Raw genomic sequence first — 12740 nt, forward strand, 5'->3', positions numbered from 1 at the left:
AGAGAAATTTGATCCCAGCAGTCTTAACAAGACGTTCACACAATGGTTGAATGTTTCGAATATCTTTATTTGGATGAAGACATTGTTGACTTGCACACATTTTACAGCGGGGTCACATTAGGGGCTCTAGTTCAATGGTAAACATCCTCATGAAATGAGGAAACAACAACAACCCCGTGATATGAGGTCAGCAGTGGGACGGGCCTCCACAACACAGACTCATTCACTCTTTGAAATCTACAACCACCTTAAGCTTTTCAGCATGCAATGGCTCTAAATGTTGTGAGCAAACTGAAGTATGTACAAGTTAATCAGTCACACAGAATGCTTTCTTAATTTCACTCGCAAGCCATGTGTAAACATACTTATATTCTTATTATTTAGATTTTATAACAGTAAATTAACTCCCTTGTGGGTAACTACCAAGTGCAACAACACTTTGGTTCTGTACAGTGACACATCTGGAGACACACAGTACTTTCCAGCACTGAAACAACAGATCAAATCATCAATGACAAGTACACAAAAAAACAACTTTCATCACTTGCATGAGAAGACATAGACTTGGCCAGAGAGGCACAGAATAAATAGGATGATAGGTGAAGTCTGTGACTGCCACCCCAAAGAAGCCCATCACTCGAACAGCAGGTCTTCATCCATCTCCTCTGTCAGCATGTTGGAGGGCTCTGCGATGGGACCCAGCTTTGCCAGGCGAGCTGCAATCTCCAGGTCTGTCTTCTCCCTGAGCTGCTTCTTCTTCTCTTGGATCTTCTTCAGCCTGGAACAGGACAAAATGTAAGTGTTATAACAACAACAACAAAAATTGAGATCATGTGTCTAGTACATGGACTTTACTTGTTGGGGGTTGTGATAGTATAAATTTAAAGAAGTGGCTAGTTGGTCAGCTTAAAAAGAATCAGCTAACGCTAATCAACTGAGGTAGTTTCTGAATGAATAATCAGTGCACTTAATTTCATACGTAATCAGATAAACCCTTCACTGGAAAACCTGTCTTTTAAATTTTAAAGGTAATGGTAAAAATCTGGATTTTTTTAAATAAAATGTTTTCACCTGTAAAACTCCTCTCGTTCTCTCTCATCCAGTTCCGTGATGATGTAGGTGAGGGTGCGATCAATCCTGGGGATAATCACTGGAAAGTGGGATAAAGACGATTTAAGCTACGATAGTACCCTTTCTCTTATGCCGTTTGAAAAGGCAAGGCAACAACTTGATATACACTTTGAATTTACCATGCTCAATAGCATTCACACGGCGGTTGGTAATTTTTATGGCTTCATCCAGAGTGACAAAGGATGTCTGCAGACGGAAAGTGGGCAGCATGTGTCAGAATGTTTCAGTCTTACAACATATACAGTGAAGTTCTGTTAATTTTCACCAGGGTTTCATTGACAAAAACATAGTTTTAACAGAGATTTCCTTCTGAAATTAAGTGTATTTATAAAGTAGCATAAAATGGAAATGTTCAAGTTACTTACACATAGCTAGAAATTCTACCTAAATAAATGCACTTACTTTACACCAATGTGAAGCAACAAAGCTGAGCTAAAATAAATGTGACCTATTTGTAACAGCACCCCCTACCTGTAAGGAGGCCAACTCCACCAGCAGCTCCACAGCTCTGGCGTAGTTCCTCTTCAACCTGGAGAGCTGCTCTCCTCCTCTGGCCAGGCCAGTCAGCTCATAGCCTGACAGACACAGCAAGGGTGAGAACTTTCTGTAAGTCATTCGTCACAAAAACTATTATCTAGACAAAATGTGGATTCATTGCAAAATAAACAACTGAGACATGACTTACTGTCCCCGCCTTCTTGGTAGTGTTCAAAAACTGGCAAGGTAACACCTGAAAGATGGTCAAAATACACGTAAGAACTTGTCCCATCACTCAGTGATGATTCTAAAACGAAGAGGATGACTGTTTTTAAGCTAACCTGCCACATTGTCTTTCTTGGCTCGGACCTTCACTTGGGCTTTGTTGACATTCTGGATTACAGTTGTGCTGTGGACAGAATTACAGATGGGAGTTACAGATGCATCTGTAAGAAAAATCACACCACACCACATCATCGCACTCTGGTTCTTGCCTGAAGTCTCCAGCTGCAAATTTGGCTTCAGCCAAAGAGAAGGCTGCCTCTCTCATCACTTCTCCCATCTTGGTCTTAGTCTAAATGAACAGAGATAAGAAGACAAAGTCCACATTTAGGAGACAACTGTGACACACAAGAGAAATACATTTAGCTGCCAATTTATGCAATCTAATGCAATTCAATCCAACGGTACCACAAACTAACAGCTTCCAAAATGATCATACAGTTGAATCTACACATCTCTTCATGAAGGGAGGGTTTGTTGCAGGACTGTTGTATTAGACAGTCAGTTATTCATATTTTTTTTTCAACTGACTTCAATAATTTTGCGAAGGATCTGACGGAAGCGCATGGAGAGGGCATCAGATTTCTTCTTGAGCAGGTTGCGGCCGGTCTGCGCCCCTTTCAGCCGAGCTTTCATGATGGTCTGAGCCCTGCAGCAACAAACAAAACATGCCATAACATCTGAATGCTTATCTGAATCTGGAGTCACAAGTATGCAGGGCTCAATCATTTACATTCTCTGACACAAGTGAGTAAAAAGAAAAACACGGCTGTATGTGAATCCATACAAGGCACAGTTATCCAGGTGTTGTTGATGTTGGAGTTGGTGTCTTTTCTCTGTTTTTTTTTTTTTTAGCTTTAGCTTTAGGCACAAACTGGGCATTTAAACCATGTATCCATTATTTTTGGTGTCTTTTCTGACTAGTTTTCATACAATCTTATTTAAATCACTGACTGTTAATGGAATCAGGTTGTGGGAAAACTGAGTTGTTGGAAAACACAGTAGGAAAGTTACTGTAACAAGTAGCTCAGCTGATCCACAACCCCACCATGTTCCCCTTGGAATACATGTATTCCTGGTTTGAATCACTCATCTACATTTACAACCAAGGACTGGTGCTTTATCATTTCATCAGAAAAAAGGGCTATTTCTAGGATTCCTCTCTCTCTCTCTCTCTCTCTCTCTCTATGTCACACACACAGACAGACAGAAGCTCCAGACATGATTGAATCAATATGGCAAAGTGCTTATTCCTTGCAGACAATACAGGAACATCCAACTGATCAGTAGATTTTCAAGTTACACAACGGTTAAAGTCAAGATTTTTACTGTGTGGAAGGTCAGTAGGTTTCAGTCAATACCTCAGACTGACAGCTCACACTTGGGTGATGTTAGATACATCACATGACAACAGAACAGACTCTTCCTCTTTTAAACGCAACACTAATGTAAACTGAAATTAGTTTCGGATCGGAGCACAGCACCGGCATCCATTCATATCAGATACAAGCAGATGTGAGCAGGAAATCATTAATCTGAGAGCAACAAATCAACAAAACAGCATCGTGTTAGCTGGCTAAGAGGCTACGGTGGGTTAGCAACTAGCTTGCAAACAAGCTGCTTACATTCTGGAGGGGAATATGTCGATCCTGTCTTTTCCAGACATCTTCTCGTCTTTTGGTCGATAATTGCTGTCTTCTGTTTACCTCCGTTTCCTCAAATAAATACCAAAACGTTAGATTTGGTATTAACGTACTAATCTGTACATATAATACAAGAAAAGCAGTTGTTTTTTTCGTGCAGGATTAGCAGCAGAGACCGAGCTCTCGGTCGTGATCTTGTCCGAGACTCTGTCAGTGATGATCAGCTGGCCTCTGGTCATGTGATAGAACAAAACTCGCTCTGCACATCCGCACGCCGAAAAGCTCGTACGATCTTTTTCCGGGTCGAGAAATTAGCACACCCATGAATGTGAGCTAGCGGGCCCGGGTTCTTCATTTAAAAAAGACCAAAAAGAAAACGTAGTCGGACATTTAAACACTGCCAGTACAGGAGATTCCAGTGTATCGTTCTGTAACCATATGACACAGGTGAGTTCTTATTGATAGAAGAGATTTATTTGATGGGGATTGGGGAACAGACGGGGATGCTGGCTGGCTAGCTAACTGTTAGCCTCGGGAGCGGTACATGTGCCGCATGTGAGCTGGGAACCAGGTTATTAGCTGGGAAGCTAACGGATAATAAAGCAGCCGTGTTCATCCTTTATTTAAATGTGATATTTGTTTCCGGATACAAACGCTGTTATTGTGCTAAACGTAGTGTTAAGGGCCTTTTTGTTTCCAGATTCTGTTCATGTCAGTTTTTGCTCTTTAACAGTAAAGGGGCTTCTCGTTTGTCTGCGTTGCATCATCCCATTCACTGGCAAACAAATGTGAAATAAAAATGCCAGTACCAACGCTGCCATTTCACGTATTACTGCTTCACCTCCCTGCTGTTGTTCTGGGAACAGGCTAAACTCAGGTATTTGACCTCTGAAAGTGCAAAACGCGAACTGAAACTGATCGAACTGAACAAATGTGCCATTCAAATGGTTCTGGACTGTTCCGGTAACGTTTGAGGGGTGTTTCTGCTATCTTATCCACAGCATTTCTATCATCTAAGTGTTAGAAACACCTTTTAGTAGAGCACAGTACCATTCAGCTGCGCCACAAGTAAACAATAAATGCTTCGTGAAGGTACGACGCTTGAGTTAGCTTCCAGTTCCCAAATCATCTTTCCCAAATCTGAAATTGTTTGAAACAATTATAGGTTTTTTGTCTCAGTTGAATAGTAAACTGAATATCTTTGGTTTTGCACTTTGTCAGATTATAATATATTATATATTATATATGTTATATAAGTATTTGATTACTTTGGTCTTCAGGAAACTGTACTGGACACAGTTTTATGATTATTTATAGACCAAACAACTAATCGATTTAGTTGGATCACTCCATCCATATGAGTTGTGTTTTAATAATAGGTTTAAGAGCTAAGAAAATGTGAATGAATCTTAGTATCTTGGAATCCTTGAGGGCCTGGACCCTCATGTTGGGAACCATGTCTCAAGATGATATCATCATCAAATTCACAAATAATAACTGAGCTGTACAATTTCGAAAATGTAAAAAAAAAGAAAATGACAATTAATCTGTTTAGATGGACTTGCTACTAATTTTGTATTGCACTTTGATAAGATTGTGGGACTTGAGACACACAAAAAATCCTGATGAAGATTTCCTTCTCTCAGTAAATTCCCATGACTTTCAGAAGTCCACAGGCTCGGTTTGGAACACAGGCTTTCAGTTAAAAAATATGTAGCCTTCAAGTGCAAACCAGATGACCTAGATTACATCTCCATCATATCATCAGGGTTATTTTCTCAAACTTTATTAAGCTCCCTCCAGACACACAGTAGACAATGTACTAACGTTATTCTGCTGATTTTATGAGTCGAATTTTGCTTTTCATGCCATACAAACTGGTCATAATGTATAAAACTGATGGTACTCCCTTCCCAGGATGATTTATGCCAACACCTGTAATACACTGTCTGCTTTAAATATGTAACCCCTGACTGACTGTTTCTATCCACGCAGCGATGCCGGGGCTCAGCTGTAGATTCTACCAGCACCGGTTCCCAGAGGTGGAGGATGTCGTGATGGTGAACGTGAGGTCCATCGCTGAGATGGGTGCCTACGTCAGCCTCTTGGAGTACAACAACATCGAGGGCATGATCCTCCTGAGCGAGCTGTCGCGTCGACGTATCCGCTCCATCAACAAGCTCATCCGCATAGGCCGCAATGAGTGTGTGGTTGTCATCCGAGTAGACAAAGAGAAGGGTGAGTGCAGGCAGAGTTGCACCTGGGAACCAAGGGTCTGTGTTTGGTTGCACGCTTTCTTTTGGCTGCCAGTGGCAAAGTGGCTGTTGGAATAGACATGATGGATCATCCACAGTAAACATCTGTGAGTTCCATGGAAGTAAACACAAGACATTGCAAACTGGAAAGAGAAGTCTTCTCACAATGTGCAGCAAAAGTAGAAGTATTAAGGATATGGATGTAATGTCCCTCATAATAGTGATTGTTACTGATATATTGTTGTATGTCTCATAGTGATCAACTAGGGCTGCAGCTAAAGATATTAGTAACTGTTAATTTATTATCATTAAAAGGTTTTGTTAGAGAACTAGAAAAATTGTTTACCCTAAGATATTAGTAGTGACAGCTGCTTATCAGAAATTTCCAGAAGACAAACTCATGTCGTTGAATTATTTACTGAAGAGAAGAGATAAGAGAAAATAGCGTGTTTAGTCACACCAGCTGCAAAAATGCCAGTGTTAGGCTTGTAATGATAGAAAAGCAAGCATGTTGTGAAACTTTATTCAACAAGTGATCAGAGATTTTACTTGATGAAATGACTATTGACGTTGGCATTGATTGATTTCCTGTTGCTCAGTTGATGAGTTAATAATATTTGAAGTAATAGTGACACCTGATCTTTTTGATCCTTTCTCTTCAGGATACATTGATTTATCAAAAAGAAGAGTTTCACCAGAGGAGGCCATCAAGTGTGAAGACAAATTCACCAAATCTAAAACTGTAAGTCAAATTGTTGTTGCACTCAGAGAAGTTTGGTCTGTTTTTTTTCTGTTCCTCATAAACATTAAAATCATCATTGCACGTGTTGATCAATTTTGTTTATTTGTGCCAAAACATATTGTAAATGCAGTTGAAAGCCTCTCATCAATCATGTTAAGTCTCTGAATTATTAAAAGCTCCCTTATTTGTAAACCTATCAGCAATTTTGTGGGTTTGAACTGGGCTGATTGGAAGTGTTGTGTGCGTGCAGGTATACAGTATCCTGCGACATGTGGCGGAGGTGCTGGATTACAGTAAGGACGAGCAGCTAGAGAGCTTGTACCAGCGCACTGCCTGGGTCTTTGATGAGAAATACAAGCGGCCAGGATATGGAGCTTATGATGTCTTCAAACAGGCTGTATCGTAAGTTATTATTTCAGAGCAAAAACCTGTTCACAGTTAGATTCTGTGTTTACTGCATCCTCTTGAAACCACAAACAGTCACAATACGTCAGTATTTTTATTTCTTTTTTTTTTTTTTACAAATTGAGTTTTACTTTTCATCAACGATTATTTTATTTGATAAGGTCAAATCAAATGTTGAATGTCTTCCGTCATCCAGAGATCCAGCCATTCTGGATGGTCTGGACTTAACAGAGGAAGAGAGGAGTGTGCTGATTGACAACATCAACAGGCGACTCACTCCGCAGGCTGTCAAAATCAGAGCAGGTAAAAAGTTGTTGCTCGTGCAGCAGTGGCTTTAATTAGGCACAAAACAGCAAAGCTGTAGTGTGATAGTGTCTGAGTTGGTCTTAAAATATGAAGTAACATTTGCTTTTCCCTGCAGACATTGAAGTGGCGTGCTACGGGTATGAGGGCATTGATGCAGTCAAGGAAGCTCTGAGGGCCGGTCTCAGCTGTTCCACAGAGGCTATGCCCATCAAGGTAATATTCTTCCCTTTATCGACTACAATCACCCGTTTTTTTGTGTGTGAACCTACTGAATATGTTGGCTTTTTAAGGCTGCTACTGTCATTGTTTGAAATGTAGTGTAAATGAGGCTGATGTGGTCTTGTGCTTGGCAGATCAACCTGATTGCTCCCCCTCGCTATGTGATGACAACGACCACCCTGGAGCGCACAGAGGGTCTGTCTGTCCTCAACCAGGCCATGGCTGCTATCAAGGAGAAGATTGAAGAGAAGAGGGGTGTCTTTAACATCCAGATGGAGGTGAGTGACTTCACTTTTGCAATCATGAGAAGCCTTTGCTGTGTGTTTTTTATGATTTAGTTTCTTCAAAATGTCTGTTGTCTTAGGTTGAGTGTGCTTTAACAGCGATAATTTTAATCTCAACTATGAATTATTATTATTTACACACTACAAATGTTCACAGATCCCTGGTTTCCCCGCATATTCTAACATGACTGATCCTTTAACTGCTTCAGCATGTTAGTTTCTGAAGTGAATTCTAATTTTGTTTGGGTTTTTTTTTGTTTATTGAATGAATTTTAAATAAAAGGACATTTAGGTTTAAATTCTATTGCTGCTTTTGAGGGGTCCATATATATATATATGTTTATTGGGAATGCACTGATCCACATTTTTTCACTTCCAATCCGATTGGGTAAGTGTAATGTCAGAAAAGAAAGTCAGAAAAACAGGAAATCATGTTAACAGTAAATATATATTACATTCAAAACAGATACCCATAAAGAGTAACCTTCTTTTAGACTACCCCTCTCCAAATAGTTAAGTAAGGCTTCAAAATATGCCAAAAAAATAGATTTTTTTGGTAAGATCTAAAAATGTGATAAAACGTCATACAGCTGTAAGGCGTCAAAATAGGCCAAAAATAGGTCTTTAGTAAGACCTCACAATGTCATAAAAAAGGTCATAGTATAGTAAGATATAAAAAGTCATACTTTTTTTGGCCTCAAAATGTCATAAAAATGGTCATAGTATAGTAAGGCGTCAAAATCGGACCAAAAAAGTCAAAAATTTTTTTGACCTCAAAATGTCATGAAAAACACCGTAGTATAGTAAGGCGTCAAAATCGGACCAAAAAAGTCAAAAAAATTTTTGACCTCAAAATGTCAGAAAAGACGTCATAGTATAGTAAGGCGTCAAAATCGGACCAAAAAAGTCAAAAAAATTTTTGACCTCAAAATGTCATAAAAAAACATCGTAGTATAGTAAGGCGTCAAAATTGGACCAAAAAAGTCAAAAAAATTTTTGACCTCAAAATGTCCTAAAAAACCTCATAGTATAGTAAGGCGTCAAAATCGGACCAAAACAGTCAAAAATTTTTTTGACCTCAAAATGTCATGAAAAACATCGTAGTATAGTAAGGCGTCAAAATCGGACCAAAAAAGTCAAAAAAATTTTTGACCCCAAAATGTCATGGAAAAACATCGTAGTATAGTAAGGCGTCAAAATCGGACCAAAAAACTCAAATTTTTTTTTACCTCAAAATGTCATAAAAAACGTCATAGTATAGTAAGGCGTTTTTTTCGGCCAAAAAAAGTCAAAAAATTTTTCGACCTCAAAATGTTATAAAAAACGTCATAGTATAGTAAGGCGTTTTTTTCGGCCAAAAAAAGTCAAAAAATTTTTCCACCTCAAAATGTCATAAAAAACGTCATAGTATAGTAAGGCATCAAAATCTGCCAAAAAAAGTCAATTTTTTTTTTGACCTCGAAATGTCATAAAACGTCATAGTATAGTATGGTGTTTTTTTCGAGCAAAAAAAGTCAAAATTTTTTTCGACCTCAAAATTTCATAAAAAACGTCATAGTATAGTATGGCGTTTTTGTCGAGCAAAAAAAAGTCAAAAATTTTTTCCACCTCAAAATGTCATAAAAAAAGTCATAGTATAGTAAGGCATCAAAATCTGCCAAAAAAAAGTCAATTTTTTTTTGACCTCAAAATGTCATAAAAACGTCATAGTATAGTATGGCGTTTTTTTCTGCCAAAAAAAGTCAAAAAAATTTTCGACCTCAAAATGTCATAAAAAACGTCATAGTATAGTAAGGCGTCAAAATCGGACAAAAACAGTCAAAATTTTTTTCGACCTCAAAATGTCATAAAAAACGTCATAGTATAGTAAGGCGTTTTTTTCGGCCAAAAAAAGTCAAAAAATTTTTCGACCTCAAAATGTCATAAAAAATGTCATAGTATAGTATGGCGTTTTTTTCGGGCAAAAAAAGTCAAAAATTTTTTTAACCTCGAAATGTCATAAAAAACGTCATAGTATAGTATGGCGTTTTTTTCAGCCAAACAAAGTCAAAAAAAAATTTGACCTCAAAATGTCATAAAAAACGTCATAGTATAGTATGGCGTTTTTTTCGGGCAAAAAAAGTCAAAAATTTTTTCGACCTCAAAGTGTCATAAAAAACGTCATAGTATAGTATGGCGTTTTTTCGGGCAAAAAAAGTCAAAAAAAATTTCGACCTCAAAATGTCATAAAAAACGTCATAGTATAGTAAGGCGTTTTTTTCGGCCAAAAAAAGTCAAAAAATTTTTCGACCTCAAAATGTCATTAAAAACGTCATAGTATAGTAAGGCATCAAAATCTGCCAAAAAAAGTCAATTTTTTTTTTGACCTCGAAATGTCATAAAAAACGTCATGGTATAGTATGGCGTTTTTTTCGGGCAAAAAAAGTCAGAATTTTTTTCGACCTCAAAATGTCATTAAAAACGTCATAGTATAGTAAGGCATCAAAATCTGCTAAAAAAGTCTTTTTTTTTTTGACCTCAAAATGTCATAAAAAACGTCATAGTATAGTATGACGTTTTTTTCGGCCAAAAAAAGTCAAAATTTTTTTCGACCTCAAAATGTCATAAAAACTTCATAGTATAGTAAGGCGTTTTTTTCTGCCAAAAAAAGTCAAAAAAATTTTCGACCTCAAAATGTCAAGAAAAACGTCATAGTATAGTATGGCGTTTTTTCGGGCAAAAAAAGTCAAAATTTTTTTCGACCCCAAAATGTCATAAAAAACGTCATAGTATAGTAAGGCATCAAAATCTGCCAAAAAAAGTCAATTTTTTTTTTGACCTCGAAATGTCATAAAAAACGTCATAGTATAGTATGGCGTTTTTTTCAGCCAAACAAAGTCAAAAAAAATTTTGACCTCAAAATGTCATAAAAAACGTCATAGTATAGTATGGCGTTTTTTCGGGCAAAAAAAGTCAAAAATTTTTTCGACCTCAAAATGTCATAAAAAACGTCATAGTATAGTAAGGCATCAAAATCTGCCAAAAAAAAAGTCAATTTTTTTTTTGACCTCGAAATGTCATAAAAAACGTCATAGTATAGTAAGGCGTTTTTTTCGGCCAAAAAAAGTCAACATTTTTTTCGACCTCAAAATGTCATAAAAAACGTCATAGTATAGTAAGGCGTTTTTTTCGGCCAAAAAAAGTCAAAAAATTTTTTGACCTCAAAATGTTATAAAAAACGTCATAGTATAGTAAGGCATCAAAATCTCCCAAAAAAAGTCAAAAATTTTTTTGACCTCGAAATGTCATAAAAAACGTCATAGTATAGTAAGGCGTTTTTTTCGGCCAAAAAAAGTCAAAATTTTTTTCGACCTCAAAATGTCATAAAAAACGTCATAGTATAGTAAGGCATCAAAATCTGCCAAAAAAAGTCAACATTTTTTTCCACCTCAAAATGTCATAAAAAACGTCATAGTATAGTAAGGCGTTTTTTTCGGCCAAAAAAAGTCAAAAATTTTTTTGACCTCAAAATGTCATAAAAAACGTAATAGTATAGTAAGGCGTTTTTTTCGGCCAAAAAAAGTCAAAAAAATTTTCGACCTCAAAATGTCATAAAAAACGTCATAGTATAGTAAGGCGTCAAAATCGGACAAAAAAAGTCAAAATTTTTTTCGACCTCAAAATGTTATAAAAAACGTCATAGTATAGTAAGGCATCAAAATCTGCCAAAAAAAGTCAAAATTTTTTTCGACCTCAAAATGTCATAAAAAACGTCATAGTATAGTATGGCGTTTTTTCGGGCAAAAAAAGTCAACATTTTTTTCGACCTCAAAATGTCATAAAAAACGTCATAGTATAGTAAGGCGTTTTTTTCGGCCAAAAAAAGTCAAAAAAAATTTCGACCTTAAAATGTCATAAAAAACGTCATAGTATAGTATGGCGTTTTTTCGGGCAAAAAAAGTCAACGTTTTTTTCGACCTCAAAATGTCATAAAAAACGTCATAGTATAGTAAGGCGTTTTTTTCGGCCAAAAAAAGGCAAAAATTTTTTCGACCTCAAAATGTCATAAAAAACGTCATAGCATAGTAAGGCGTTTTTTTCGGCCAAAAAAAGTCAAAAAATTTTTTGACCTCAAAATGTTATAAAAAACGTCATAGTATAGTAAGGCATCAAAATCTCCCAAAAAAAGTCAAAAATTTTTTTGACCTCGAAATGTCATAAAAAACGTCATAGTATAGTAAGGCGTTTTTTTCAGCCAAAAAAAGTCAAAAAAAATTTCGACCTCAAAATGTCATAAAAAACGTCATAGTATAGTATGGCGTTTTTTCGGGCAAAAAAAGTCAAATTTTTTTTCGACCTCAAAATGTCATAAAAAACGTCATAGTATAGTATGGCGTTTTTTTCGGCCAAAAAAAGTCAACATTTTTTTCGACCTCAAAATGTCATAAAAAACGTCATAGTATAGTAAGGCGTTTTTTTCGGCCAAAAAAAGTCAAAAAAATTTTCGACCTCAAAATGTCATAAAAAACGTCATAGTATAGTAAGGCGTTTTTTTCGGACAAAAAAAGTCAAAAAAAATTTCGACCTTAAAATGTCATAAAAAATGTCATAGTATAGTATGGCGTTTTTTTGGCCAAAAAAAGTCAACATTTTTTTCGACCTCAAAATGTCATAAAAAACGTCATAGTATAGTAAGGCGTTTTTTTCGGCCAAAAAAAGGCAAAATTTTTTTCGACCTCAAAATGTCATAAAAAACGTCATAGTATAGTAAGGCGTTTTTTTCGGACAAAAAAAGTCAAAAAATTTTTTGACCTCAAAATGTCATAAAAAACGTCATAGCATAGTAAGGCGTTTTTTTCGGCCAAAAAAAGTCAAAAAATTTTTTGACCTCAAAATGTTATAAAAAACGTCATAGTATAGTAAGGCATCAAAATCTCCCAAAAAAAGTCAAAAAATTTTTTGACCTCGAAATGTCATAAAAAACGTCATAGTATAGTAAGGCGTTTTTTTCAGCCAA

General features: G+C 36.5%; 2 protein-coding genes across 2 annotated transcripts in view; one reads left to right on the plus strand and one right to left on the minus strand.

Moving 5' to 3' along the window:
• Positions 1–46: 46 nt before the first annotated feature.
• Positions 47–3767, minus strand: atp6v1d (ATPase H+ transporting V1 subunit D). The gene is made up of 9 exons (XM_041064243.1): positions 3516–3767; positions 2422–2539; positions 2103–2182; positions 1950–2017; positions 1817–1861; positions 1603–1706; positions 1251–1317; positions 1072–1150; positions 47–778 (listed from the first exon to the last, which is right to left on the minus strand). The coding sequence occupies exons 1-9, from the start codon at positions 3554–3556 to the stop codon at positions 634–636; spliced, it is 747 nt and encodes a 248-aa protein (XP_040920177.1). The 5' UTR covers positions 3557–3767; the 3' UTR covers positions 47–633.
• A 39-nt stretch (positions 3768–3806) lies between these two features.
• Positions 3807–12740, plus strand: part of eif2s1b (eukaryotic translation initiation factor 2, subunit 1 alpha b) — a 38781-nt gene continuing 29847 nt past the window's right edge. The window contains exons 1-7 of the mRNA XM_041064242.1: positions 3807–3980; positions 5529–5771; positions 6451–6530; positions 6781–6932; positions 7132–7238; positions 7357–7454; positions 7595–7738. Of these exons, the coding sequence (XP_040920176.1) occupies positions 5531–5771; positions 6451–6530; positions 6781–6932; positions 7132–7238; positions 7357–7454; positions 7595–7738 (822 nt within the window). The 5' untranslated portion in view covers positions 3807–3980; positions 5529–5530. The remainder of the gene's footprint in view (positions 3981–5528; positions 5772–6450; positions 6531–6780; positions 6933–7131; positions 7239–7356; positions 7455–7594; positions 7739–12740) is intronic.

This window comes from Toxotes jaculatrix, chromosome 19 (assembly GCF_017976425.1).
Source record: "Toxotes jaculatrix isolate fToxJac2 chromosome 19, fToxJac2.pri, whole genome shotgun sequence".
NCBI lineage: Eukaryota > Metazoa > Chordata > Actinopteri > Toxotidae > Toxotes > Toxotes jaculatrix.

What these genes read in the sequence shown, in the direction of transcription:
- atp6v1d (XM_041064243.1), bottom strand. Translation starts at nt 3,556, where the DNA reads ATGTCTGGAAAAGACAGGATCGACATATTCCCCTCCAGAAT. An exon ending in TTTGCAGCTGGAGACTTCAG is followed by an intron (nt 2,018 to 2,102) that starts GCAAGAACCAGA and finishes TTCTGTCCACAG; the next exon opens with CACAACTGTAATCCAGAATG. An exon ending in CTACCAAGAAGGCGGGGACA is followed by an intron (nt 1,707 to 1,816) that starts GTAAGTCATGTC and finishes TGTGTCTGTCAG; the next exon opens with GCTATGAGCTGACTGGCCTG.